The sequence below is a fragment of the Cucurbita pepo genome, chromosome LG01 (assembly GCF_002806865.2).
Source record: "Cucurbita pepo subsp. pepo cultivar mu-cu-16 chromosome LG01, ASM280686v2, whole genome shotgun sequence".
Classification (NCBI taxonomy): Eukaryota; Viridiplantae; Streptophyta; class Magnoliopsida; order Cucurbitales; family Cucurbitaceae; genus Cucurbita; species Cucurbita pepo.
This window is the reverse complement of record NC_036638.1, coordinates 9,904,067-9,928,855: the sequence shown is the minus strand read 5'-3', so window position 1 is coordinate 9,928,855 and position 24,789 is coordinate 9,904,067. Positions and strand designations below refer to the sequence as shown.

The 24,789-nt window shown below is 34.8% G+C and overlaps 5 protein-coding genes across 12 annotated transcripts; 3 read left to right on the top strand and 2 right to left on the bottom strand.

The window, feature by feature from the left end:
• The first annotated feature begins 6,403 nt into the window (after window positions 1-6,403).
• LOC111785987 lies at window positions 6,404-6,966 on the top strand. Its single transcript, XM_023666370.1, has one exon. It carries the CDS (start codon window positions 6,445-6,447, stop codon window positions 6,631-6,633), a length of 189 nt encoding a protein of 62 aa, XP_023522138.1. The 5' UTR covers window positions 6,404-6,444; the 3' UTR covers window positions 6,634-6,966.
• Window positions 6,967-8,863: 1,897 nt separating this feature from the next.
• LOC111805676 (squamosa promoter-binding-like protein 12) lies at window positions 8,864-13,224 on the top strand. Of its 5 annotated transcripts, XM_023690877.1 has the most exons (6): window positions 8,864-9,037; window positions 10,671-10,795; window positions 10,862-11,369; window positions 11,527-11,663; window positions 11,889-12,152; window positions 12,619-13,224. In XM_023690877.1, exons 2-6 carry the CDS (start codon window positions 10,717-10,719, stop codon window positions 12,984-12,986), a joined length of 1,356 nt encoding a protein of 451 aa, XP_023546645.1. In that variant the 5' UTR covers window positions 8,864-9,037; window positions 10,671-10,716; the 3' UTR covers window positions 12,987-13,224. The 5 variants fall into 5 exon arrangements, with proteins under 5 accessions (XP_023546645.1, XP_023546619.1, XP_023546627.1 ...); XM_023690851.1 differs by having other exon boundaries at window positions 10,678-11,369; XM_023690859.1 differs by having other exon boundaries at window positions 10,671-11,369; window positions 12,652-13,224.
• A 1,825-nt stretch (window positions 13,225-15,049) lies between these two features.
• Window positions 15,050-19,430, bottom strand: LOC111781917 (ranBP2-type zinc finger protein At1g67325). Of its 4 annotated transcripts, XR_002813042.1 has the most exons (11): window positions 19,294-19,430; window positions 18,839-18,884; window positions 18,376-18,491; window positions 17,353-17,626; window positions 16,966-17,036; window positions 16,423-16,474; window positions 16,191-16,300; window positions 15,984-16,008; window positions 15,732-15,883; window positions 15,567-15,669; window positions 15,050-15,482 (listed from the first exon to the last, which is right to left on the bottom strand). XR_002813042.1 is itself a non-coding variant. In XM_023662652.1 (10 exons), exons 1-10 carry the CDS (start codon window positions 19,300-19,302, stop codon window positions 15,480-15,482), a joined length of 1,023 nt encoding a protein of 340 aa, XP_023518420.1. In that variant the 5' UTR covers window positions 19,303-19,430; the 3' UTR covers window positions 15,050-15,479. The 4 variants fall into 4 exon arrangements, 3 of the variants coding, with proteins under 3 accessions (XP_023518420.1, XP_023518432.1, XP_023518441.1); XM_023662652.1 differs by having other exon boundaries at window positions 15,567-15,883; XM_023662664.1 differs by lacking the exon at window positions 15,567-15,669 and having other exon boundaries at window positions 15,723-15,883.
• A 900-nt stretch (window positions 19,431-20,330) lies between these two features.
• LOC111805634 (non-specific lipid transfer protein GPI-anchored 1-like) lies at window positions 20,331-21,517 on the bottom strand. Its single transcript, XM_023690780.1, has 2 exons — window positions 21,127-21,517; window positions 20,331-20,749 (listed from the first exon to the last, which is right to left on the bottom strand). The coding sequence occupies exons 1-2, from the start codon at window positions 21,464-21,466 to the stop codon at window positions 20,535-20,537; spliced, it is 555 nt and encodes a 184-aa protein (XP_023546548.1). The 5' UTR covers window positions 21,467-21,517; the 3' UTR covers window positions 20,331-20,534.
• A 1,500-nt stretch (window positions 21,518-23,017) lies between these two features.
• LOC111788771 (probable methyltransferase At1g27930) lies at window positions 23,018-24,634 on the top strand. Its single transcript, XM_023669267.1, has one exon. It carries the CDS (start codon window positions 23,373-23,375, stop codon window positions 24,225-24,227), a length of 855 nt encoding a protein of 284 aa, XP_023525035.1. The 5' UTR covers window positions 23,018-23,372; the 3' UTR covers window positions 24,228-24,634.
• Window positions 24,635-24,789: the final 155 nt, after the last annotated feature.

Genomic DNA, 24,789 nt, shown 5'->3' with positions numbered 1-24,789 from the left:
AATTTTCAAGAAATTGAATTCGGTCAGTTCGCAAGATAACATTATTTTGTTGGATCAACTCAACCGACTCCAAATTAGGGTTACAACTCAACCCTTCTTTTAAAATTATTATAAAAATTAAAAATATTTAACGTTTGTAATCGATGTTAATAATGCATTGTGACTTGTAAATGTTTGATATTTGAGTTATTAATATAATATATACTGTGAATAAGTATAATTTTTTTTAACATAATTAAAAAAAATAGTCCAACAACCAAACCCATCTCACAACAGGGAAAGAAAGGTGGAACTTAGATATAAATATTATTGGGTGCGGTGTGAATTACAAAATTAAATAAGATTTTGGTTCACATGGACCAATCCTTCTAATATTTTAATTATATATATTTAAATTACTTGGATTCATTGTATTTTTTTCCTTCTTAATTAGAATTGAAACATAATATATTATAAATTTTTGAAGTCGAGAAAATATTTGATAAGATAAGGAAGATTCGGATTACTTTGTTGATCGAATATCTCAAGACAACAACATTGTTTGAGATTCGAATCACTCCACAAGCAAGATCGATTATGTCTAGCTTGAATGATTCTTGTTGATCAAATATCTCAACGCAATAACACTTGATTGAGATTCGAATCACTCCACAAGCAAGATTGATCATGTCGAGCTTGAATGATTCTACATGCAACCTAAACTAAATAGAATTGCAAACAAACTTAGCCATTGGGTAAAGAAAGCACAAATGCTTCTTTTACTATATTTTCCAAGTCTGCTTACAAATTCATAAACAATGAAACTATTAAAGATATGATGTAAATGTAACGTAAATTAAATAACAAGTCTTAAAATACAATAACTCTAAATTACTCTAAATTGTAACCCACCCAAAATTTATAACAATCAAACTTCATTCTTCTTCAATGTTGCATGAATTGAAACATCTTTTGATAATTTTGACAACCTTTTCTTCACATCTTCGTTGAAGTATATTGTATGATTGATGTCTTTTGGTTCATATCAATATTGCTACGATTTTATGAAGAAAATGAGTTTTATACTTAATGAAATGATGAAATGATCGTATATTATTTATATGAACAAAACACATGTCAGACAAAATACAATATAATATAATATTCAACTAACGTAATTTCGAAAAAATTAAAATTTAATATTATAACATAATTTTGACCTTGATTTTTTTGGGACTCTAACTCTCCGAAAACAAAAAGCGCAGAAAAAACCATTAATGAAGAAGATCTAGAAAATGCTGATCCAATAGACGCTTACTAAAATCAGGAAGAATAGCAGAACTCGTGGTCATAGAAGGTAAAATGTCGGGACAATGAAAACGAGAAAAGGGATTCCCGAGCTAGGTTACTAGGAGAAATCGTCTTATCTATGGAGGTTGATTGCTACTACCCTACCGAACGCACAAAATTTCGACATCATCTTATCTTCTCACCATCCTAAAAAAAAAAAAAAAGGGTTATTATCCAAAATAAAGTATAATTTATAATAGAAAATATATATCTTTATGTTACTCGTACAAAAAAAAAAAAGTAGGGATAGCGACAAAAATACAATTCTCATCCCCAACCTCATTCCTCATTTAAGTGTCGTGATCTCCTTAATTTCTCATTTAAGTGGAGATTTCTCGCTCCATTCGAGGCGGATATCCGTGGAGTAAATGAATACCTCGAGTTATGGTCTGTTTGAAGTAGTTCAAGACAAGTACGTAATGTGATTATGTGGCAGGGGACGTAGTGCGTGATCATCAAGTATCAAAGCCAAGACATGAAACGTTACGTGTAACATCCCAAGTCCATCACGGTTTTAAAACGTATCTACTAGGGAGAAGTTTCCACACCCTTATAAGAAATGTTTTGTTTCTCTCGCCAACCGATAAGAGTGAGATCCCACATTTGTTGGAGAGGGGAACGAACATTTTTTATAAAGGTGTGGAAAACTCTCCCTAGTAGATGCGTTTTAAAACTGTGAGGCTGACGACGATACATAACGAGCCCAAACGACAATATATACTAGTAGGGAACTTAGGCTATTAAATTACGTGTTACAATATCATGCTTTTAAATTTGGTAAATAAATTCAAATTATGCAAATAAATAAACCACTGTCCACGTCAGATTTATTGGATGAGCTTAATCAATCTATTTATTTTAGAGATAAGTTCGATATGTGATACATAAATAAAATCTTTGGCTCTTAATAAATAAATAAATAAAAGGAATTGATATTGATATGAGATACATGCGCCATAAAAATATTGTATAAATGTTCACGTCAAAATAAATTGACTAAAAAATAAATATAATTTAATATAAGTTATTAATTTGTTTTTTTATTATTTCAATTTTACATCAATAAGTTTATATCGACAAAAACATTTATTTTAAATAAAATATTATTTTATCGATAAATCAAAAATGCATTTATAAACATATTAATAATAAAGTAACTTATATTATTTTTTCATATAGTAAAATGTCATAAATATTAAATAGCTAGATATATATACAGTAAAAACTATAAAAATGTAATAAATAGTAAATAGTAAAAAGTTATATACGATAATAGATAGTTATATATAGTAGGTTGTTATATGGCTGATATAAACCAAATATACATGAGATCTTTGGAAATGTTCCTCCTGTATTCTCTGTAGGTGATTTTGTATTCTATGTTACTGTACATGACTGAAGTCAACAATACAAAACCTTCCTTTAGCCAGAGTCTCATTGCATACGAAGGTCTTACATACAAATCCTTTAGCCAGAGTTTTCAGTGCATACAAAACCTCTAACCAAAGTTTTCCTTACCTACAAGGTCTTGCATACAAAACCTCTGGCTAGAGTTCTCCTTGCATACAAAACTTTTAGCCAGAATTTTTCTTGCATTTTCTCTGTCCTGTTCTTTGTGTTCATCTTGATCGGGTGTGCGTTGTTGTGCGATCCTAACAATAACTTTACCGTTAGTATTACATTTCAAAAAATACTAGTGAACTTTAAAAAATAACAATAAAGTGGCGATAATCTATAAGGTGTTGATAGATTTCGTTCATATATTGGCGATAAAAAAAAAAAAAATTATTTCTATAGAAATTTTAGGTATTCAAACATTTTTTAATATTATTAGAAGTTTAGAAATACTCTTAAGATAAAATAAAGTATTACCTCTCTTTAGATAAAATACAAAATTAAGAAATATTTTATTAATTTAGCCCAAAAAATATAAATATTTCTATATTTTTTTGGGCTATAACNTTTTTTTTGTAATTATTTTTATTTATTTATATTTTGATAGTCATGCAAACTCTATTTAATCTAAGATATATTCTTGAATCTCTATTTGGAAAGGACAACTTGGATTTAATAATTAATATTTTAATTAAAATACATTTGTTGATTAAATATAATATAAACAAAGGCGGAAGAAAAATTAATGCGATTAATAAAATATTTGACGATGACAAATAGTTTATAAATATTTTATTTTCACGACAAACATTTGTAAATATTTTATAATTTAATAATTGATAAACTTTTTGTTATGTTTTAAAAAATTATTTTTATGAAAGAACATAATTGAGAATCTTTAATACATTTAAAATAATTTTTAAAATTAAAAAAAAAAAAAAAACAAATTAAGAATTACCTCTAATGGGCATATTTGGGCTATGGAAGGCCCATCATTTAACGCGGCCCAATAGCTTCAAGCTTCAAATTTCTAAACCTCGCGGGGTTCTGACGTATTGTGGTCGTCCGATCTGCACGTCAGGACTCTCAGGCGGCAGGTGAGCAAAACCAGTCGAAGCGGGTACCATTAGGGTTTTTGATTTTGTGCTAATCTTCAAGGTTCATTTCTTCAACTATCTCTCCGTTTTTTTTTAATGATCGTTTCATGAACTATTGCGTGTTTGCGTTCCTCGATCGTTTATAAAGATTGAAGTAATTATTTTGTTCGAATTGGTGGAGGTTAACCTGTTAAATGATTCGTGATGCAATTTGTAAATTCTTTTCTGCTTTATGATTTCTTAATGGTAATCACTAGTCATGGCGTAGAGCTTAGTTTGCTTTCATCATTGTCTGGATTATTATTAGTTAGTATTGATGGTAAGTTAAACACAGGAAATGAAAACTCTAGCTATATCACAACACAACCAAACAATTACGATATGCTCCTCCATGCAAATGCCTCTTTAGGAGAAAGAGAGCATGGAGCTTGGACCAAATTCTATTGAAATTTTGAGTTGACTGGGACTTGGTAGAAATACTAGCAACTTTTGAATCGGTAGGATGTGTTTAAACCATGAGTGTTGCACCAGATTAGCACGAAGGTGCAGAACTCAAATTATCACAGTAAATTACAGGACACTGATACTGGAAAAATATACAGCTCACGCGTCAAGAATTGCAATCGAACTTAACTCAGCAGTGGCGCAAGCAAGAATCCCAATTTCAGCCTAACTGCCAGACTGGGAGTGTTTGTTGTTATGAGAGGACTTTCGATCATTTGGATTAGACCCCAGTCAACATTTGTGAGCTCATAAATATTTGCCAAGGAAGGTTTAGAAAGAGGCACAATCAATAGTGCCATTGAGCTAACATAAAGTTTGTTTTAACGCTTCTCATTGCTGATGAAGTGGTAAGTTTTAACGAGCCTACCATCCAAGAACTAACCATTGCCCTTTGCTGCTAGTAATGGGAACTACGCACCATAGAAGTTGTAATAGGATTGGAAAATGCTTCCTTAGTAATTATCTACCACTAAGAAAAGAAGTCAACTCGAATCCTAGAAAATAGCTAGAGTGCCAAGGATTCTAAGTGCAAAGCTGTAAAGCAAAATTTAAATAATCAACCAAAAGGTTTGAGCAACACATGTCAATTGGCTTGGTCTTTATATGCTTTGATCGGAGTCCCTCTCTTTAGGCTGCTCCCTTTTATGGGGTTGTTTTGTTGTATGCCTTGTATTCATTCCTTAATAATAATGAACCATGTCAATAGGTTTGATTTGATAAATTTTGGTACTAAAGATAAGTTGATCCAGTTCTGATCATATTGGTTGGTTTTGGTCGGAGTCAGTTTGGTAGATATTGATTGGTTTTCATCTGGCACTTAGTTTGGTTTTCTGGAATAGGTTGGTTTCATGCCGTGTTCAATCAACCCACTTGGCAATTGACAATTGCATCCGTACTGTTAAGACAATTTCTGTTACAATAATATATTAATATTTAATATCATCATGTAGAAGGATGCAGTAACAATTCAAATCTGTGAACCTGTTGTCCTGTATAATTGTGAGTGGTCAACAATAACATTTAAATTCCAGAATCCCACAGAAAGAACCTTACTTGAACAACATCTATTCTATAGTTGGGCTGTACATCGGTGTCCTTGAGTTCCAACCCATAGTAAGAAGAAAAATACATGGTGTATTAAACCAGGTCTTAGATGCCGCTGTATGAAGTTTATGCACATGAGTGTGATCATGAGAAGAACCCAAACCTGGACCCTGTTTCATGTGGACATCAGCAGTATCCTATTTTTGTAGTGTCCAACCAGTAAGCAAGAGCAACAGTGAGAACCATCCTAGTTTGATCATGAGAAGAACTCAATACTAAAGGCTTCACAATGATCGACATCCAGGCCATTAACTTGACCTTTTAATGAACTACTGCCCCATCTGGATATCTCTTGATTTTAAATACCCGTTTACGCCTCGCAATCATAGATGAAAAACTTAGTTGGCAATGCTGGATGTCAACAAATTTCTCAGGAAGTTGTTTATAATTATAGATGTACCATTCGAAGTGGAATCCATTTATTCCGCCAGGGTTTAATGCTTCCAGACAATTTGTAACCATTCGGGATCTTGAGGTGGACATGGCTACCCTTTCCTTCACTTAGCTGAGCTTTTAATGCTCTGCTACCATCTTAAGAAAGCAGATGTATTAATGGAAAGATCACTTTTTTAAAAATCTCGTATACTCGTAATACGTAGCTGTGGGCTTACCAAGTGTTGCTTAATGGTCTAACAAACTAGAACTTGCTGAAATATTGCCAGCTAACTGTGTCTGCTACAACTAAACTGAACTGGATGAACAGGTATTCCAAACTAAAGCACCCAAAGTCATTTATATTTCTGTGGTTTTCTTGGAGATGTTTCCCAACATATTTGCATAGTCGCTTTCTCCCCTTTTGTATAACTTGATTAAGTGTGGAGTGAATTTTCCTGATTAGCTTCTCCCAACAAGCAATAGCCCTTGATTTTTAGTACTATCATTCATTATTTGTCTTTGCAAGACTTGTTCGTGTGAAAACCATTATATTGCCACTGGATAATAGTCTAATTGGTATAATATTGACATGCTTGCAGCGTTAAAAGCATAACAAAACATCCGTGTCTTTGCCTGCTAAATGGCTGGACTTTTGGGATTGAGGGGCCTTGCACCCAAGACAAAGAATATTGTTGTTGCTGGAGGTTTAACTGCCTTCGTGTTTGGGGTTTATTTCTACACAATGAGAGCTGTTGGAGGCTCCGATGAACTGCAAGTAGCCATAGACCAGTTTGAAGCGCAGAAAGACAACAAGGATTCGAACGTGTAGCCTTGCAATAAACCTGTTTGCATTGGCATTCTGGAGACCAGGACAATGAAGACGCCAATGTCAGAGGAAAAGAACTGGTGAGTTTAACTTTTATACCGCCTTGTGGCTCTGTAAAAATAATGAATTCCTCGGCCTTTGTAAACAATAATAGGTTTTCCATGAACTCCAAGTAGAAATGTTATTGTGGTTGTTCAAGCTGCGGTCTCCATTTTTGGGAGTTCTAAAAAATTTGCTTTGACAATTCAAATGCTTGTAGTGATTCCAATACATGAACAGAAATGAATTCTTCAGAACACATGGTATGAATAGTGATTCACTGGTTTAAAATAGTTATCAGGGATAGCAAACTGCCATTTGTTTATGTTTTATGTATAGTACACTTGATATTAGATGCATCATAGGCACTTGCTCTCAGCTTTTGTAGTTCCATATTCTTCCCATTCAGCATTTAATCATAAAATGATGTATTGGTTTATTTCATGAACTTTAGTTAAATTTTTCTTATACAGCCAACAATGAATAGAACAATATGAAAATTGTTCTAAACTTTAGCCAAGGTTTAAAATGTCTGTGACGGTAGTGTCGAGGTCTCATTTTTTCAGAAATGTCTATAGAGATCGACGAAATGATGCAAACTTTTAAAGGTTGCAACAAAAAAAGCAATGATGCTGCGGTTGGAATTTAGCCTAGCTCGATCTGTACAATCTTTCCTGTACTCACCCTACAGAAGGTCGTTTTAAATGGAACCTATAGTCGATGATATCACGTATGCAACTCGTAACCCATATGATGAAAATTCATTATTGGATGTGAATGCAAGCTTTAGTTCATGACAGTAATGCTGAAATATACAGTGTTATGATAAGAAACTTGATTTGTATGGTTAAAGGGTCCTCATAGGGATGTACACGGGCAGAGATTCTTCGATGAGAATTTGAGGGTGAAACCCAATTTGAGGGAACAATTTGGAATTTGGCCTGGCCTTCCTTTTTTAATGAAATTAATGGACAATATTGGACAATATTGGATTCAATTGTAAACTATTCTTATCATAAATAGGATTGACTACGGATTCAAGTCATAGTATACGGTTTCATAAAACCGCACGATTTTTCCGATTTAAATAAATTAGGTTTTACATGAAAAAGATTTGGTTCAGCATGTTCTATCCGATTTAAATAAATTAGGTTTTACATGAAAAAGATTTGGTTCAGCATGTTCTATTCGGAGAAATTTTTTTTACCTATATTATTCTTTTTAAAAAATAGTGGAAAAACTTGTTTAATGTATAAACACTAAATTGACTAGCCTTACAAAAAAGACAAATGATTAATTAATCCCATTTTGTTAAATGTATTTTCTTTTTTTATATAAAATTAATCTATTATACTAAATTTAGCTATTCAGTGTTCAGATGACAACTCAGGGTATCCAATTCAGAGTTGGGTTAGATTTCTTTTCAGCTGGATAAAATTTTAAAAATAATTAAAAATTAGTTCAAATGACAGGATAATATGATACCAACTCAAATAGATTTACAACTCCTCTATCCTCCTAAAATTATTATAAATATCAAGAATATTTGAGTTTTAGTTATTAATGTAGTGGATAAATATATTTTTTTAAAAAAATAACTAACAAATAATAGAGGGTTGAGTTGTGAAATCTATTGTCGTTAGGATTCACCTACCTAACCAACCCAACACAAAAATTTCCAACCGAGCTCGACATGTGTTTACCTCTATTCTTTTGTTCATTTGTTTGGGGTAATGACGTAGTCACACTCTTTTGAATGGGTCTAAAAAAATGTTTCAACTCAACCTATACTATGTTGATGGCTCGCTCTTCCACTCACGAACAACAAAGTAAAAAAAAAAAAAACCCTCTTTCACCCACGAACAACAAAGTAAAAAAAAAACGCTCTTCTACCCACGAACAACAAAGNTAGATAGACATTCAAATATCATAGTAAAAAAAAAAAATAAAGAAAAAAAAGGAGACAATCCCACTCGGAATGGCCAACCTCTCCAAATTGTGCCTAAAAACAATGCCAATATCTTTTAAGCTGCTTGTACATTTAAGGGTAGTTTGGTTTGGTAATAGAATATCGAAACGTGTCTGACTTGGTTATTGTCTGAACCAATTATGGGCCGGTTCGGGTCAGGCCCAAAACATTTTGTCGTTACTATAAATTAGGAGTGAGGAATCAAGTCGCGGGTGAAACCGAAAAGCAAACGCAGAAAAGGCAGGCCGCGGAGCGTGTGATAAGCGTGAGCTTTTTGCCAGTGGAGTTGTACGTGCAATTCTCCACCATAACACAACATCCTCTGAAGACTGAAGGAAAGGAGATGATTTGATAACGGAAACCAAGCTGAAGCCCCCGCAACTGCGAATTCCTTCCGCGGTAATCTCTGCAAATCTCACTTCTCTGTTATAGCTGAATCGAGTTTACTGTTGTTGTGATGTTTCCGCTGGAGTCCTTCCGCTATGGTTTCTGTATGATTTCTAGTTTGTTTTCAGATGTTCGTTTTATAGAAATTGAGTAAATCTAATCCTTCGTTTCTTTCCTCGATTTCCTTTTGTGATGGATAGTTTGTACACTGTGAAGGGATTAGGAGGCTTAGGAAATGATGATTATATGATTTCTTCGTTTTTGTGGTGCTATAGATGAAGTTACTTCGCTGATTATTTATTATATCTGCTGCTGCTGGATGTTGTTGTAGAATTTGTGGTTAATTTTGGATAGTCTTTACTTAAATCTTGAAAACATTCAATATGGATACCGCACAATGTATTTCTCCTCATCATCCTTCACTTAGTTTGTCTCCAATTATCTTGAGAACTATGACTTCCGAAATCATAAGATGACGCATCTTCCTCTTGATCCTTGATGGTTTTCCCATAGTTAATGGTTCCCTACAGTTCTGAGAGGATTAAAAGTTATGGATTAAGAAACCAGAGCCTGGGAAGGAGATCGCATCTATCTAAATCGTCCGGTTTCTGAAAATTTTGCTCAGTTGCATTTATTCGCACTGAGAAATACCAAAGGGGCGTGGTCGGTTCGGATTGAAACTTGGCTTTCTTAATAACCTGAGGTGCTAATATTCTAACTTACCTTCCATTGCTAGGCTGAACTATAACACTATTACGTATCAGTAGTTCCGTTTTTATTACAAGATTTTTCTGGTCCAGAATTTTCGCGAATCTGTTTGTAACACAAACTCAGTTCTTCTCATGTTTCCATTGTACAAGGTCAGTCGGCCTTTGCTACAACTGAATTAGGTAAGTCTCATGAAAGTGATCCCCATCATAATCCATGCTGTCCTTAGGTAGTTCTGAGCCTCAGAACAAGGAAGTATCCATGAATGCAAGGAATAAGTGTAGAGTTTAAGAAAAGCAGTACCACAGATATTCAGGTAATTGTAAGACGTTTTAAAGCAATTAACAGTGAAAAGTAAGTATCTGAAGAATTATAACAAGCCTTAAAGGGAAGTTCCCAGTGCTTTTTAATTTAAAATTTTGAACACGATAATCGTACTTCTGTATGCTTATGTGGCCCTTCTTAGAGAAAGATTAGAAAGTACTGTCAACTACTGTGGTAGCATATAATCGCACCAGGTGTTATTTTTATAGTGAAATTAAATATACATTAAAAGAAATATATTCGAGGTAAGCATTCCCCATTTCTGACCCATCTTTTTGCTTTTGTGCCTGTCTTCTGTGGTCTCCTTCGATGTGGCCGACAACTGTATTGATCCCTGCACGTTTGAGAGAAGTTCCTCACGCACATTGATTTTAAGAAAGAATATTTAGTACACGCACATCAATAAATAATCTAAATTCAACTTTTTCTTTGTCATTTATTTCAACGTTCTGCTTCCTCTTGATTGACTGATTTTTACTCATGCTCTTTCTAAGCCTTCTGGCTCAGTATTAGTATTTATGTTCTGTCAGTAAGTTTAGTACTACGTCCTCCACTATTTCTTGTGATGCAATTGGATTTTTCAGTCAATGCTGAGTTTACGTTTGCCTGATAGGAAAAAGGTGCATGCATGAGACGTTTCCCCCAGCCATTTGTAATTGATGGAGTGGAATGCAAGACCCCCTTTACAATGGGACTGGGACAACTTAACTGTACTTAATCCCAGATATTCTGAACATGGTGATGTATTACATCCAACTATCTTTCAAACTAAACATGGAATTAACTTTGGACCTTCCAATTCAGCTGGAGATGACAGAACCACTGGTGGTCCTTTTTTCAAGTTGGGGCAAACTTCTCCGAAAATCTCAAAATCAGTTTCCACAAATTCCTCGTCTTTTGAGAAAAGTAGAACTACCAAATTCACGCTTGAGGGATTTGAGCCAACTTTAGAAGATTCTTGCAATAAAAAAGAATTTGTTGAGGCTGAAGTGGTCAGCACCTATGGAACACCGGAGACTTCAACCTGCTCCTGCGAGCCAATGCTTAGTCTGAAGCTTGGTAAGCAGGCATACTTTGAAAATGCTAGTGCTGTAAATCTTACAAAGCCATCTGCTTTGATGGTGGAATCCCGTGCTACTCGAAAAAGGTGCCAGAATACACCATCCGCTCACTGCCAAGTTGAAGGTTGTAACATAGATATTTCAAATATTAAGGATTATTATCGCAAACATAGAGTTTGTGAAAGTCACTCCAAATCTCCTAAGGTCATCATTGGAGGCTTTGAGCGTCGGTTTTGTCAACAATGTAGTAGGTAAACTCCTTGACATTAAAATTTACATAATTTCGTTTTTCTCTTAGCACTCTAATCTGTTGTGTATATTGGATATTTGTGGCTATTATATGTCTCCAAAATTAGGCATGATTTAAATTCATCGTGAATAATAATAATTACATTTGCATTGTCGAAGGTTTCACAGCATATCTGAGTTTGATGGGAAGAAACGAAGCTGCCGTAGGCGTCTCTCCAATCATAATGCTCGACGACGTAAGCCACAATCAAAGGTTGTCAGTTTGAATCCCGCAAGGCTGTCTTCTTGGGATTTTGGTATGACATTTTCACGAACAATCTTTTCTTAGTTCAAGTCTGCAACAGAATGATGGCTGTAAACTTTTTATTGCTCATGGTCCGTCCACTTAACATGCCAAGCGAACAGCCTCCATTTAACTAAGCTGATAGTTGGCAGCCAGATATCTTTAAAATTCAAGCACTATTTCTGTAACTCATTACTCATCAGCATATTGATCAGCGTTTATATTGTGACCTTCGCAGAGAACCGGCAGATTGACATTTTCTCTGATAAATTATCACTCATCTATCCTACACCTAATGAAAAGTCAGCATGGGAGTCTGCATTCAGCTCCAGACACCCACAATGTGGCAAGTATGTATCAAAGCCTGAACCGACATATGGTTCGATTGGGCAGCTAAACGTGTCTGGGGATGAAATGTGTTATGTGCATGCTATGCCTTATCACGATAATACCAGTAAGGCCGTCCCCTTCAAAGGAGCTGCAACCAAGATTCTTGATCCAGGTTCGTTCCCATGCCTTTTATACTATTCGATTTTCATCCATTCCTTCAATGATGACTTGTTGCCTAGTGGGGGCCAGTTTTGTTTAATCTAAATATCATGCTGTAAGTAATAAGTAATAATGTGCAAGTGAAAAACATACTTTTAGTCCATGGTATTTCATGCATAGACGTGATCTTAAATAGAGACTAATTTTGAAAATACATGCAGTAAGTAATAACGTGAGAGTGAAAAACATATTTTTAGTCGAACATATTTTTAGTCTATGCATGATGCTATATCATGCATAGACGTGATATGCGAGTGTGAAAAACATATTTTTAGTCCATACGTAAACCTCATCTTAAATGAAGGCTCATTTTGAAAATCTTCTTCAATATTATTGTGATTGCTTGCATGAAATAGAAAATCTCTATCAGTCCTTCATATACCATTATATTTATTTTTGGAATGGTTTATTGGTTTTAGAAGGATATGTGATTCCTTCCAATCTGAATTCAGCACAGGATCTTCAACGTGCTCTCTCTCTTCTGTCAACTGATACAAAGGGTCCTTACGAGGCAAGGCTTTTTGCTCCTGACAACCCTAATCGTCTTGTTAACCCTAACTATGCAAACCAGCCCTCCATATCACAGTCGCCAATGAATCTAGGCATTCAAACTTTGCCCTTTGCTTCAGTGGATTCACAATCCTGGGGCAATGGACATCATCATCCTATCGAATTGCAGATGCAAATCCACCATCCAAACATCGAAGGAGGAAACAATCTCTTTCAGGACTTTCAGCTCTTCAAAACACCATGCGAGATTGGGATGTTCTCCAACCAAATAAGTTGATGATGATCTTCTGGGTCGTAGCGAGGTCTGCTGCGATCTCAAGTTAAGGTCAGTCCACGCTATCCCTACGTCTTTTTCATGATTTCTGCTTAAATGAATTGTTTTTTTTTTCGGACTGTGCTGTGCTTCCAATACCAAAACTTTATGCGTGTGGAAGATGCATGACATGATTTGCATATTACCGCAGTACCTTAAACGGCTCCTTTTTCACTGATTTTCGTCTGTTCTGACCGTCATATTTTCTGTTTCCTCTAAAAACGTATCCTGTACCAATTCACCGTCTGATAACTCAATTCACCCACAAGAACATACATTGCAGTTTCACATAAACCTCTAAGTTTAGATGTATATATCCAGATTATGTGATATCAATTACTAAACTGTAATAAACCATTAGACCATAAGGTGTAGTATTTTGATTTGTTTAATATAGAGATCCGTAAGAAGCAACTACCCAAACTTTAGTGCACCTTGTTTTTTGGTTTGATTTTCTCTGAAAAAAACTAAACTAACATTCGTTGCTATATTATTTTTTAGTACTGAAAACTAAGCTCTTTTGTGTTATTTACATCTAATTATGTTTTCAAAATCTGTCATGGGTAGTTCTAAGAAATTGTTTTCAATTTCAAAATTTGGCTAAAAACTCTACTTCAAATAATTTCAGAAGCTTAGTAGTTATATATCTCATAACTATTCAGTTTTCTGTGTTTTGATTAGAAATGCTAAGCATATAAAGTAATGTTTTCTAGTTTTTTCTAAAATGAAAAGAGCTAAAGTGATTTTAATTAAATCTAGGGAGATGGTTAAGTCGTGGATGGAGAAGCTACGGAGGAACCTAAAAAACGACAGACTATATGGATTCTAAAAAAAAACATATTCTAACCTCTGACCATAAGCTTTTTTAACCAAAAAAATATATTCCAATCCCGCAAGGGAGGCCTTTTGATAATTTGTTAAAGGCACATGCTGCTTTACGCCAATTGAGTCTCATACAACAATTATACTTCGTTCTTTGAATAGAAAGAGTGGAGAGAATGGAACAACTTATTTAAAATTTTAGCTACTAACAGAGAACATAGTCACTTGACTATTAAAAGAACTTGTTCTGAAAATTACCTTTTAAAACATCATTTTCTAATAGAGAGAATTTCATTTCAAAAATAGACTAGTTATAAATTTCATTTCAAAAACATTTAAAATAACATAAAGTTCTAAAACATGCCTTTGGAATAACCTAGAAAGCACAAGGGAAACTTATTGAATGTCCGAATAACTTTAATGATGTAACGTTTTTAAAGTTACCAACAAAAGGATAAACACCTTAGAAAAAATCCTTGTACATTTTTTTAAACCCAAAAGCAAACTACTTTATACCTTGAAAAAAAAAAGTTGATGAAATGAATATGAAGTACTTTAAAGAAGAAAACTAAAGCTACACCACAGACAGCCAGCATTTATAGAAACTAAAAAACAAATAATAAAAATAAAAATAAAAGATTCATTCATGTAGGGCTCCATCCTCACCCGTTTAACTTTTAGGAATTTACCAATTTGTAAAAAATAACTGTCTAAAATAATAAATCTAAAAGAATAATTTCCAAACAAGGGGCAATTTTAGTCAAATGACAAGAAAAATGATGGGGTAAAGCTCACCTTGCTTTTAAAATCTGCCATTTTTAACGTTGATTTAAATACATGATCAAATTCACAGGAAATCACTTTCCCCAACCTTCAAACCCCAAAGAAAAAGAGAAGTGAAATTACCTAGTGATAAGGTAAAAACCCACTTCAAATAGTTGGGCAACGAAATAATCCAGTGTCATGACTACACGAACATCTCAAGACAGTCAATGAACATGCAAGGACAAATAATAAATGAGAAATAAACCATGAACAATGACGACGAAACCTGCCCTTGGGCCTTGGCAACCTAACTTACATTTGACAGTCAACGAACATGCATGCACAGCAACCATGCTAACAAAATTTATAGACCATATTAATGACGTGACGCCACGAAAAAGGGTCATAAGTTAATAGGCCATCGCTAACCCAGAAGTAAAAGCTATCTAATCCAATGCATACTGTGAACTTTGGGACCATCCTAAGAAAGGAAGGATCAGTTTGGCACACCCAACAGCACAAAAATAATTAAGAGATCAAACCGCAACCCAAAAGGGAGCAGTTTAGTCTACTCGCAACATATTTTAAGTGCACAAATTCACAGGCCGCCTAGACTGAATAAGTGAATACCAAAGTTAAATGTCGAAACCAACCATTAAATCTTTTGCCAGATCATGATATGGTGCATTAAATGAGTGAAACGACCAGCACTAAAATTGAGTTAATACAACTTGACACGGATCAAGAGAGGTAGACTGACTTGACAACTGCTGCAACATGAGGACGACAAGACTGACTTTCAGACACCCATATTGAGCAACGCTGGAAGATAACTCTGGACCTTCTCAACCCTCAAACATGTTCTAGAACTCACTGGAACATTACACAATGACAAATTAATGCATGAATGGGAAAACAAATTTTAAATAAAGAAAAAGGTATACACAGCGAAAGTACCCCTGCCACCGAGAATTTACCAAAAGGGTATCCCTTTTCAAGTGGTTCATAAATTATCTTGTTAATTAAATTGTGTGGAATCCACTTCATAATGCATACATATCTGAAAAAAAGCACAATCAATTGCAAACAACACACAGAGATACAGAAACTCACACAACAGACCTGATCATTTTCTTCCTGTGCAGGTGATGAAGATTTCTCTGAACCCGCTGGCTTGTCTGCTCCGCAATTTTGTCTATTGCACTTGTTTCGGAATGGATAATTTATGTTGTTACATTTCTCGCACTTCCAGCTACCCTCTGGCGTCTTTTGCTCTGGAAGGCATCATAGACATGTACATTAGAAATCATTTAGTCTTAAGAAATTCAAAAAGGAAACGGCTTCTAGAGGAACAGGTCCATGTATTCAACTTACTAGTAGTTTTGTCATTTTTGGAACCCTGCATTTAAAAAATATATGAACAAAATAAAATGAAAAGGTTAGACCAGAAATATGTGATGGGATACTCAACGTTCACAAGCCTTTGAAAACAAAAGGTTTGCCAGTAATATTTTAGTAACTAGTGGCATCATAAAAGCATACAGGAAAATCATACATTCATGAGAAAATAGCTTAACAGACCTGTGACCCGGGCTTTGGAGTATTGCACTTTCTCATGTTACAGACAGTTCTGAATGAGAAGTTGATATTTCCACATTTCGGGCATGCCCAATCATTGTCGCGAGTAGCATCTATAGGTAAGCATAAGTAAGAAGTTAGATGATAAAAATTTTCCATCATCATTGGTCATAGGCAGCAGATAACAAGCAAGTACATCAAAGGCAGCAGATACAAGCAAGTAAAGAATGGCAACCTGCACCCTTCTTCTGAGACATATCATCTGGAAAAAAACCTGGCCTTGGACCCTGTAAAATATACTAGCTCATAAATTTTATATAAATGGTGAAATGGACAGAACAGAAATGTGAAAACTCAATCAATCAAGAACACCACGACATAAAAAAAGAATAGAAACTACCTTAAGATAGATTCATCGAAAACCTACATAGTTGAAATTCTGTGGGAGTAAGCTTTTATTCTTTGTCCACAAAAACGTTTTGTTGCTATCCTGCTTTAATATCCATTCCGATGGGCAAATATTTCTCTAGAATATTCAATCATAACTATCTTTGTAATACCTTTGTTAGTGTATTATTATAAAAGATTTTGAAAATCAAGGTGAATATGGCAATGTGATATGATGAAATCCTTTATTTAATTTCTTATCTTCAGTAAACCAAAAAGATTTAACGATTCCCTTTCTCAATATTTCCATGGAAACTTATCATCGTTAATATCTCTATGGATGTTGAATATTGTTGTTTGAGGGGAGATAGTTGACTATCAAATGACCTACCATGGTGCCAGGGCCCATTGGCAAAGCCATGCCATAGCGATCCATTATGGGTGGCATACCATACACTGCACCTATGAAAACAAGGAAACAAAATAAATAGATAAATAATAGATCGATCACCACAGCATGGACTTCTCATAGAGTACTTGTGGAAGACATGAAAAATGAAGTTCAACATAGACTGAACAATATGATGTAATAAATAAGAACCACGAACAAATGTGAGCATATAATGTCTAATAGTTGTTCTTTTGGAATGGAGACCATTTTTGTAGGTTTGTGTACCTCTTGTGTGGGATGTCTTTTTCTATGCCCTTCTCAATGAAAGTTCGGTTCCTTATTAAAAAAATCACAAACAAATGTGAGCAAAGAAGAAATGGAACATACTATTTCCCATCATAGATCCACTTGAATAAGGTGGAGGCCCAGATAGGTGCAAGGGTCTATAGGGACTGCCTGCAGAAAACCGGCTGCCGTAGTTGTAATGATATGCTGATCCCCCAGAAAATGGCACATCATAGGGAGGTATAGATGAACCGTTGAATATGGAAGAACCATATGGTGGTACACCAGGATACATTGAAGAGGGTACACCTGAACCCATGTAAGGGGCAGAATAAGAGTAACCCTGAAGTGCTTGAACGGGCTTGGCAGCAGATTTCTGGAGAGACAGAAAGCTCAAGTCAGGCTGTTTGTTCATCAAGAAAACTTGAATAAAGTCCAACTTGAATAAACTTGGCAGCAGAGTTCAACTTTGTGTGATTGGTGGTAATGTGGAGGGTTAATAGACAAACTTTTCTTAATGAAAGAAACGTATAAGAGGTGTAGAGACTGGCCAAGTGATGTTACATGTAACTGGAAAAAATGAACCCAAAATCACAATTACAAGTGCTCTTGGAGAGAGTATACCCAAGAAGAACCTAAACCTAAAAAATTGAATAAAGTCCAACTTCATGAAGCTAAAGTAGTTAATAATCAGTTGTGATGCGAGAGAAAATGCACATCCTAAACCATAATTACAAAAATTTCTTGAATGCAATACATAATTACAACCTAAAAATGCAAAACAGAAACAATAGAACTCCCAATAAGCTGCCAAAAATAAAAAGTAAATGAAAGATGACAAGAACACTTGAAATAAAATGTTCCTTCACAAAAGACAACTAAAAGGAATAAAATGTGTGCACATTTTAGTTACAGATTGTGCATAAAAAAAATTGATGAACGCATCCTCTGCCATGTATGCAGTACATGACTGAGTGCATATAAAACACAGCGCTAAGATGAACAAAGAGAGGACGCATAATAAAGTTTCATCTCGATTATTAACTCCAAGAGTAGACAAAAATAGGTTTTGCAAATCAAAAACACGACAATTCAAGTTTCCTTAGGGGCTCATTCATGTCTTACAGAGTTATGATCAGCAGGACGTGGCTGAGTGCAATTGCGCATATTGCAAGTTGTTCTAAACGAAAAATTGACATTTCCACAACTAGGGCAAGTCCAATCATCTTCCCTTCGGCTACCTACAAACAAATAAACAAATAAACAGATCAAAAGAGGAGCCGATTTTTTTTTTGACATTCTGTGGACTAGGACAGTAAAAATTTAAAATAATAATAATGAGACAGACAGAGACAGCGAGAGAGGAGAAAAAGAAGCGCCTAATCAACGGAAACAATGCCGAATACTGGAAATCTCTCAAGACTCGGATATCAATAAAGTTAACTTCGATTACTGGTAGGCCTCATGCATTCACTCAAAAGATCTTATAATAATTAAATTTACAAAGGCAACGTAGTTGTGAAAGCGTGCATGATTAAATATGAAGCCATAACTAAATTACAAAGGAAACAGTGGCGCCAATACATACCATCAGTTCTAGCACGTTTGGCTGCAGATGAATTCCTGCTATCAACCTGTATAAGACAGAGGAAACAAAGAGATAGAAGAATAAATAAATCATTTCACAACTAATGGATGCATCTGTTCAAAACAAGGAGAACTAGTGTGAGCATCTCAAACTCAAATTCTCCAGAAGTATCTCGAAATTTCTGCTCCAATTCGAAACATAGCACTCGTACGGAATAACAAAAAAAGATGCACAAATAGATCAAACAGAAACTAAGTATCATCCAGACTGTAGAAAATTGGCCAATTTCATTCTAACTCCATATATTAAGGACTAACGCAGTGCAATTAAGCTTCCAATCATCGACATCAAATAATTAACAAAGATTTACTAGGGCTTAAGGAAGCAATGCCTCAAGATCTTACAGAAAATAAAGCAACAAACAATTAACGAGACAAAGAAGTGAGTGAACGGACCTGCGACATATTGCGACCTATCAGAAAGGCGAGGACAGGGAGATCTTGTTCTTGGACTCGGAATAGCTGCGTGAATTTTTTTTTTTTTTTTTCAGTCGGGAAGGAAGATGTTCGTCGGGTGGGAAGGAATACGAACACCGTGTGTAGCTAAAATGGACACACGTTTCGTTAGCCCTTTATATAGAAAGGATAAGTGGGCCTTCTTCCGGCCCAATTCGTAACTCCTCTCTCTGTTTTTACTTTTTTGGAAATTTCGTTACCCCAAGAGAATTTAGCTGTTAACGTTTTTATGGTTTTTTCTTTTTCTTTTTCTTTTTTTTTTTCAGTTTTTTTGGTCTTTTATCTTTTCATTTATTTATCTATTTTTACTTCTTTTTTTTTTTTTAATAATAAATTTTCCATTTATTTTAACCGATTATGATTTAATTGTTCTTTCGTTTAAGATGTAAACTATTAAAAATATATCAATATTTCAATTTGTAAATATTAAACGCATGCATATATCTTCCTAAATTAATTAAAAATATATTTTAATTTTTTTAAAAAGTCTTAAAAAATACCTTTAAATTAAAAAAAAAAAAACAATAATACTTTACCACCTTCAATACTTTTTCAAAATGTTTAATTATTACCTAAAAACTTTTTTTTGTCAGAACTCGAAAGTCACCATTAAACCTTCTTTAAATAAATAAAATATACATTTATTAGTATTTCTTTTTGAAATACTCATTAATTTTTTAGTAAAATTAAAATATTTTGAATATTTTTTAGTCAAATTAAAATATTTTTTAGATGATTTTTGAATCTATAAAATTTGAAATTTCAAACCTTTATCCGTAATTATATAGTATTTTATAAATATTCAAATTCTTAATATTTTTAAAAATTACCATGTCGTTACATGTCAATTTACAAACAAAAAAACATTCTTACCACTTTTAAGAATAATACCATTGCGTCTTATCTTGGACTAAGGTTGACCTAACAAAAAAAATGTAAATTAAATTAAAAAATAAAGTCAAAAGGTCAAACCCAACTTGGTCGGTGGTGAGAAGAGATGGATTTCCTGTAAGAGTTTCTCATCTTAATTCTTCAGAAAATAAATGAAACAAAACGAAACAGACTTAAAATCTAAACATTTTGTCCTCAAATATCAACAAAACAAAACCAAAAACCAAATAAAAACAACACTCAAACACTCCACTTTATCCCATCACAACCGCCACCGTAACAATATAGTTTTATCCTTCATACGTGGTGATCGGCGGAAGGAATGCTGTGAAAAAAATGACCGCCACGGCCACCGCTAGTAGACCGGCGGGAGAATTGGCTACCATCCTAGTTCCGGAACTTCCGCCGGGACTCGTCCTCGTCGTCGTCGCCGCCGGTGTTGCTGGTGTCGTAATATTGCTAAAAATAGCAGCGTCGGGCGAATTTGCTGGCAAACCCAGAAGCTCTGAAAAATAAAATAAATAAACAAATAAATAACTTTTAATATTTATTAAACTATTTTATGAACTATCTTTAAAAAAAATGGTCGATTATTCCTAATTTCACCTGACATTTTTNAAAAAAAAAAAAAAAAAAAAAAAAAAAAAAAAAAAAAAAAAAAAAAAAAAAAAAAAGTTCGTACTCATTCCAAAATTATGACTAAGGAGTTCGTTAGGTTGGATCGTAATAAATAAACTGAAAATAATTTTTTATTCATGAAAATGCCTTTTATAACATTTTTGTTTCTGTTTGTTATGCTCTTTAATATACTCCAACAAAACGTGGAAATAATTTTAAATTTTTTTAAAAAAAAATTAAATGATTAGGGAGGAGAAGTGTTACTAGGGCAATAGCTGACGCTGGAGTTCTTCAACTGACAGACAGAAGGGAGCTGAAGAAGCTTGGTCTCTAGAATGCCCATACTCTTTATCTGCTGGTTCCCGTTATGCGTCTGCTGTATGAAGAAACACAGGCACTTCGGCTTCCTCTCTTTTATGCCCTCTATCGAGTCACAGCATTCCTTGCTCGGCGCCGCCGCCTTCCCCGTCGCGAATTCGAAGCAGCTCACCACCTGCTGGAAGTCATTGCTGCACTCCTCCTTCAGGTTCTCTTCTTCTGCCCCAGCCAAACACAACAGCCCCACCAAAACCACCACCACAACGACGCCGTTTCCACCTTTCATCTTCTTCTTCTTCTTCTTCTTCTTTCTCCCCTTTTACCTCTTTCTCTTGGGTTGTTACTATGATTATTATTATTATTATTATTATAAAGAAAGAAGAGGGAGGGAAGATCATCCTCCAATTCATGCCACGTCAGCGCCTCTGTATTTGATCCGACGGTTGAGATGCTGGGGGTTGAAAATTCGGGCTCATTTATGGAGTAGTTGGCCTCGACTTAAATTGCCCGTTCCGGTAGCTTTCTGCTCAAGAGTGAGGGAAGTTATTGCGCCTCTACTGGGACCTAACCGCGTGTCTGTCCTTCGTACACGTGTCCCTCTCCTTTTGCATGCGAGAGACTTTACAGGTGTGGGACCGTTATATATCAACGGCTCAGATCCTCTCCAGCCTTATTATTATTATTATTATTCTTTTTTATTATTGCCCAGTCGGGCTGTGGCGGCCGGCAGCTGGAGGTTTCAAGTAATGGGAATGGTTGGCGGGCCAACGGCCACGTTCAAAATCCCTTTCTTTGTGCTTACAATTTAATGATTTTAATATTATTTATAATTAAATTAAATAATAAAATAAGGGAATATCTTTGGAATAAGACTCTGAAATTACTTTATTAGGTCAAATTAAGTGTTTTTGTGATAAATCCCTTATACATTGATGGTAATAACTCAATCATTTAAAAAAATAAATATTTTTAAAATACAATAAACTTTAAAATTTTAGGACTAAAATATATATTAAAAAGTTTAAATTGTATTTCAAAAAAGTTTAAATATATATATATATATAGAAACGGGCCTGAACCCAAACTGGTGGCCCAGTTGGCCCAATATTGCAGAGTGGTGCGGGCGCCCACGTGGCTCCACGATCCGACATTATCAACGCAATTAAGATTATCAAATTTTTAATTATACATTATAATGCACACAAATTCAAAGTTTTTATTTAAATATTAAAATATCTATTAGTTTATGCACTTAAAAGATATGGATGTTTTAGTGTTGTTCGTTTCATTGTTTAATAAATAAACAATATAACATATATATCCAAAAAAAAAAAAAAANAAAAAAAAAAAAAAAAAAAAAAAAAAAAAAAAAAAAAAAAAAAAAAAAAAAAAAAAAAAAAAAAAAAAATAGGAAGAAATAAAAAAAAAATGGTGAAATATTTGTCCATTAATTTAGGTATTTATATTAATTTTTTTATATTTATAATCTTTCCATAAATATATTTATTATCAATATTTCATATAAAGTTGAGACATCAATATTAACAACTTTTAATTAATAATAATTTTCTTATGAATAAATTTAGATAAAAATAAATTCACGTGAAATTTTTTACTTTAGTATTTACCATTGAAAATTATTAATTTATTATAATGAATGTATTTTATAAGAAGTTAATTAATTAATATTTTTTTTTTTCCATGGCGGTAGTTTCTTTAATGAATATCATATTCCAAATTATTTTGGAATAAGAATAAATTGGATGTATTAAAAAGGAAAAACACAGCGATTAGTTGGTATTAATTGAGATTAATTTAGTAAATGTAAAATTAGACATGTGGATGGCTTTGGTATAAACAAGGACCAAATGCGTACACGTGGTGACCGCTAAGTGGATAAAGAATTTTGAATGGACCCCACAATGGCAAAGAGCATCCAATCATCACGTGAGTCAGCAAAACGTTGAATCGAGAGCCAATTTTACCAAAGAACCGGTCAACGATCGTTTGCTGAAGGGAAAGACGGTCCTCACGAGGAGGGCATTGATGTCATTTCCAGCACCGTTCTCTCGCAACCCATTTCCCTATCCCTTTAAACGAACCGATCGCCCTCAAGAGAGGCGTTAACGACGACAGAAGAATTCTTCGATTTCTTCATTTCGAAGAGTTGATAGAATTTTTATCAACTGATAATGAAGAATCGATTATCTGCGACGCCATGGATTCTCGGATTAGCCATCTCCGGCTTAATCGCCGGTTCACTGATGATTTCTGGATACATAGGATTTGTGGACAGTAACTTATTCTGTTCCATCTCCGGCATCAGAGCACCGACAATAACCGGATATTCAGCGGCGGAAATCCAGCTTCAGTCGATAATCCACTACGCGACGTCGAAGATTGTTCCGCAGCAATCGTTTGACGAGATCAGTATCTCATTCGACGTATTGAAGGCTCGATGTCCCTGCAATTTTCTGGTGTTCGGGCTGGGCCACGATTCGTTGATGTGGGCGTCGCTCAACCCTCTCGGAACCACAATTTTTCTCGAGGAGGATCCGAAATGGGTTCAGACGGTTCTCAAGGACGCTCCGATGCTTCGAGCCTATCACGTCCAGTACCGGACGCAGCTTCAAGAAGCGGATCGCCTGCTCTCCACGTATAAATCGGAGCCGTACTGTTCGCCTTCGAAGGCGTTTCTTAAGGGCAATGAAAAGTGTAAGTTAGCGCTTCACAACCTTCCAGAAGAGATTTATGAGAAGGAATGGGACCTGATAATGATTGATGCGCCGAGGGGCTATTTTGCTGAGGCTCCTGGCCGGATGGCTGCTATATTTTCCGCCGCTGTAATGGCTAGAAATCGGAAAGGATCCGGCGTCACCGACGTGTTTCTGCACGATGTTGACCGGAAAGTGGAAAGAACTTTCGCGCAGGAGTTTTTGTGCAAGAACAAGTATTACGTCAATGGAGTCGGAAGGTTATGGCACTTTAAGATTCCTCCGGCCGCTAACATGAGCAGCGCCGACCGCATTTCCGATCGATTTTGTTAGATCAAGAGGGTTTATTCGCCGGAGNTTCTGAATTTTTTTTTTTTTTTTTTTTGTCTACAGATAGTTATCGGTCTACTGACCGGCGGTAAATGAGTTGTAGGGAATATTTTCTCAATAAAACCCGCCGGAGTCGGATCTCAGCGGGCGAATACACTGCTCACGAACAATTCGGCCGTCTTCTTCGGCTGTGTTTTCGGACGAAGGAAAAAGTAAAAGGTTTCAATCACTTTTAATTGACTTTTTGTTTCTTTTTTCCTCTTTCTGTGTTCTCCTTTTCATCCTGTCGCTCCCACACAGATGATATTGTTTAGTTAAATTCCCATTTTCGGGTCGCTACGTTTCTTTTAAGAACACAATTAGTGTTTTTGTCTGCCATAATTATGATTTTGCTTTGATTAGCGGGAGGATCTTTGAGATAATGATGACATTTCAAGCCTAATCTCCTAATTATAATTAATTCAAATTAGGGGAAACTTCAACAGCTTTTAAAAAACCCCACATGAATCAGAATTGAATTCTCTGGGAAAAAGAGTTCATGAACATTCTCTTGAAGGCAATAGAA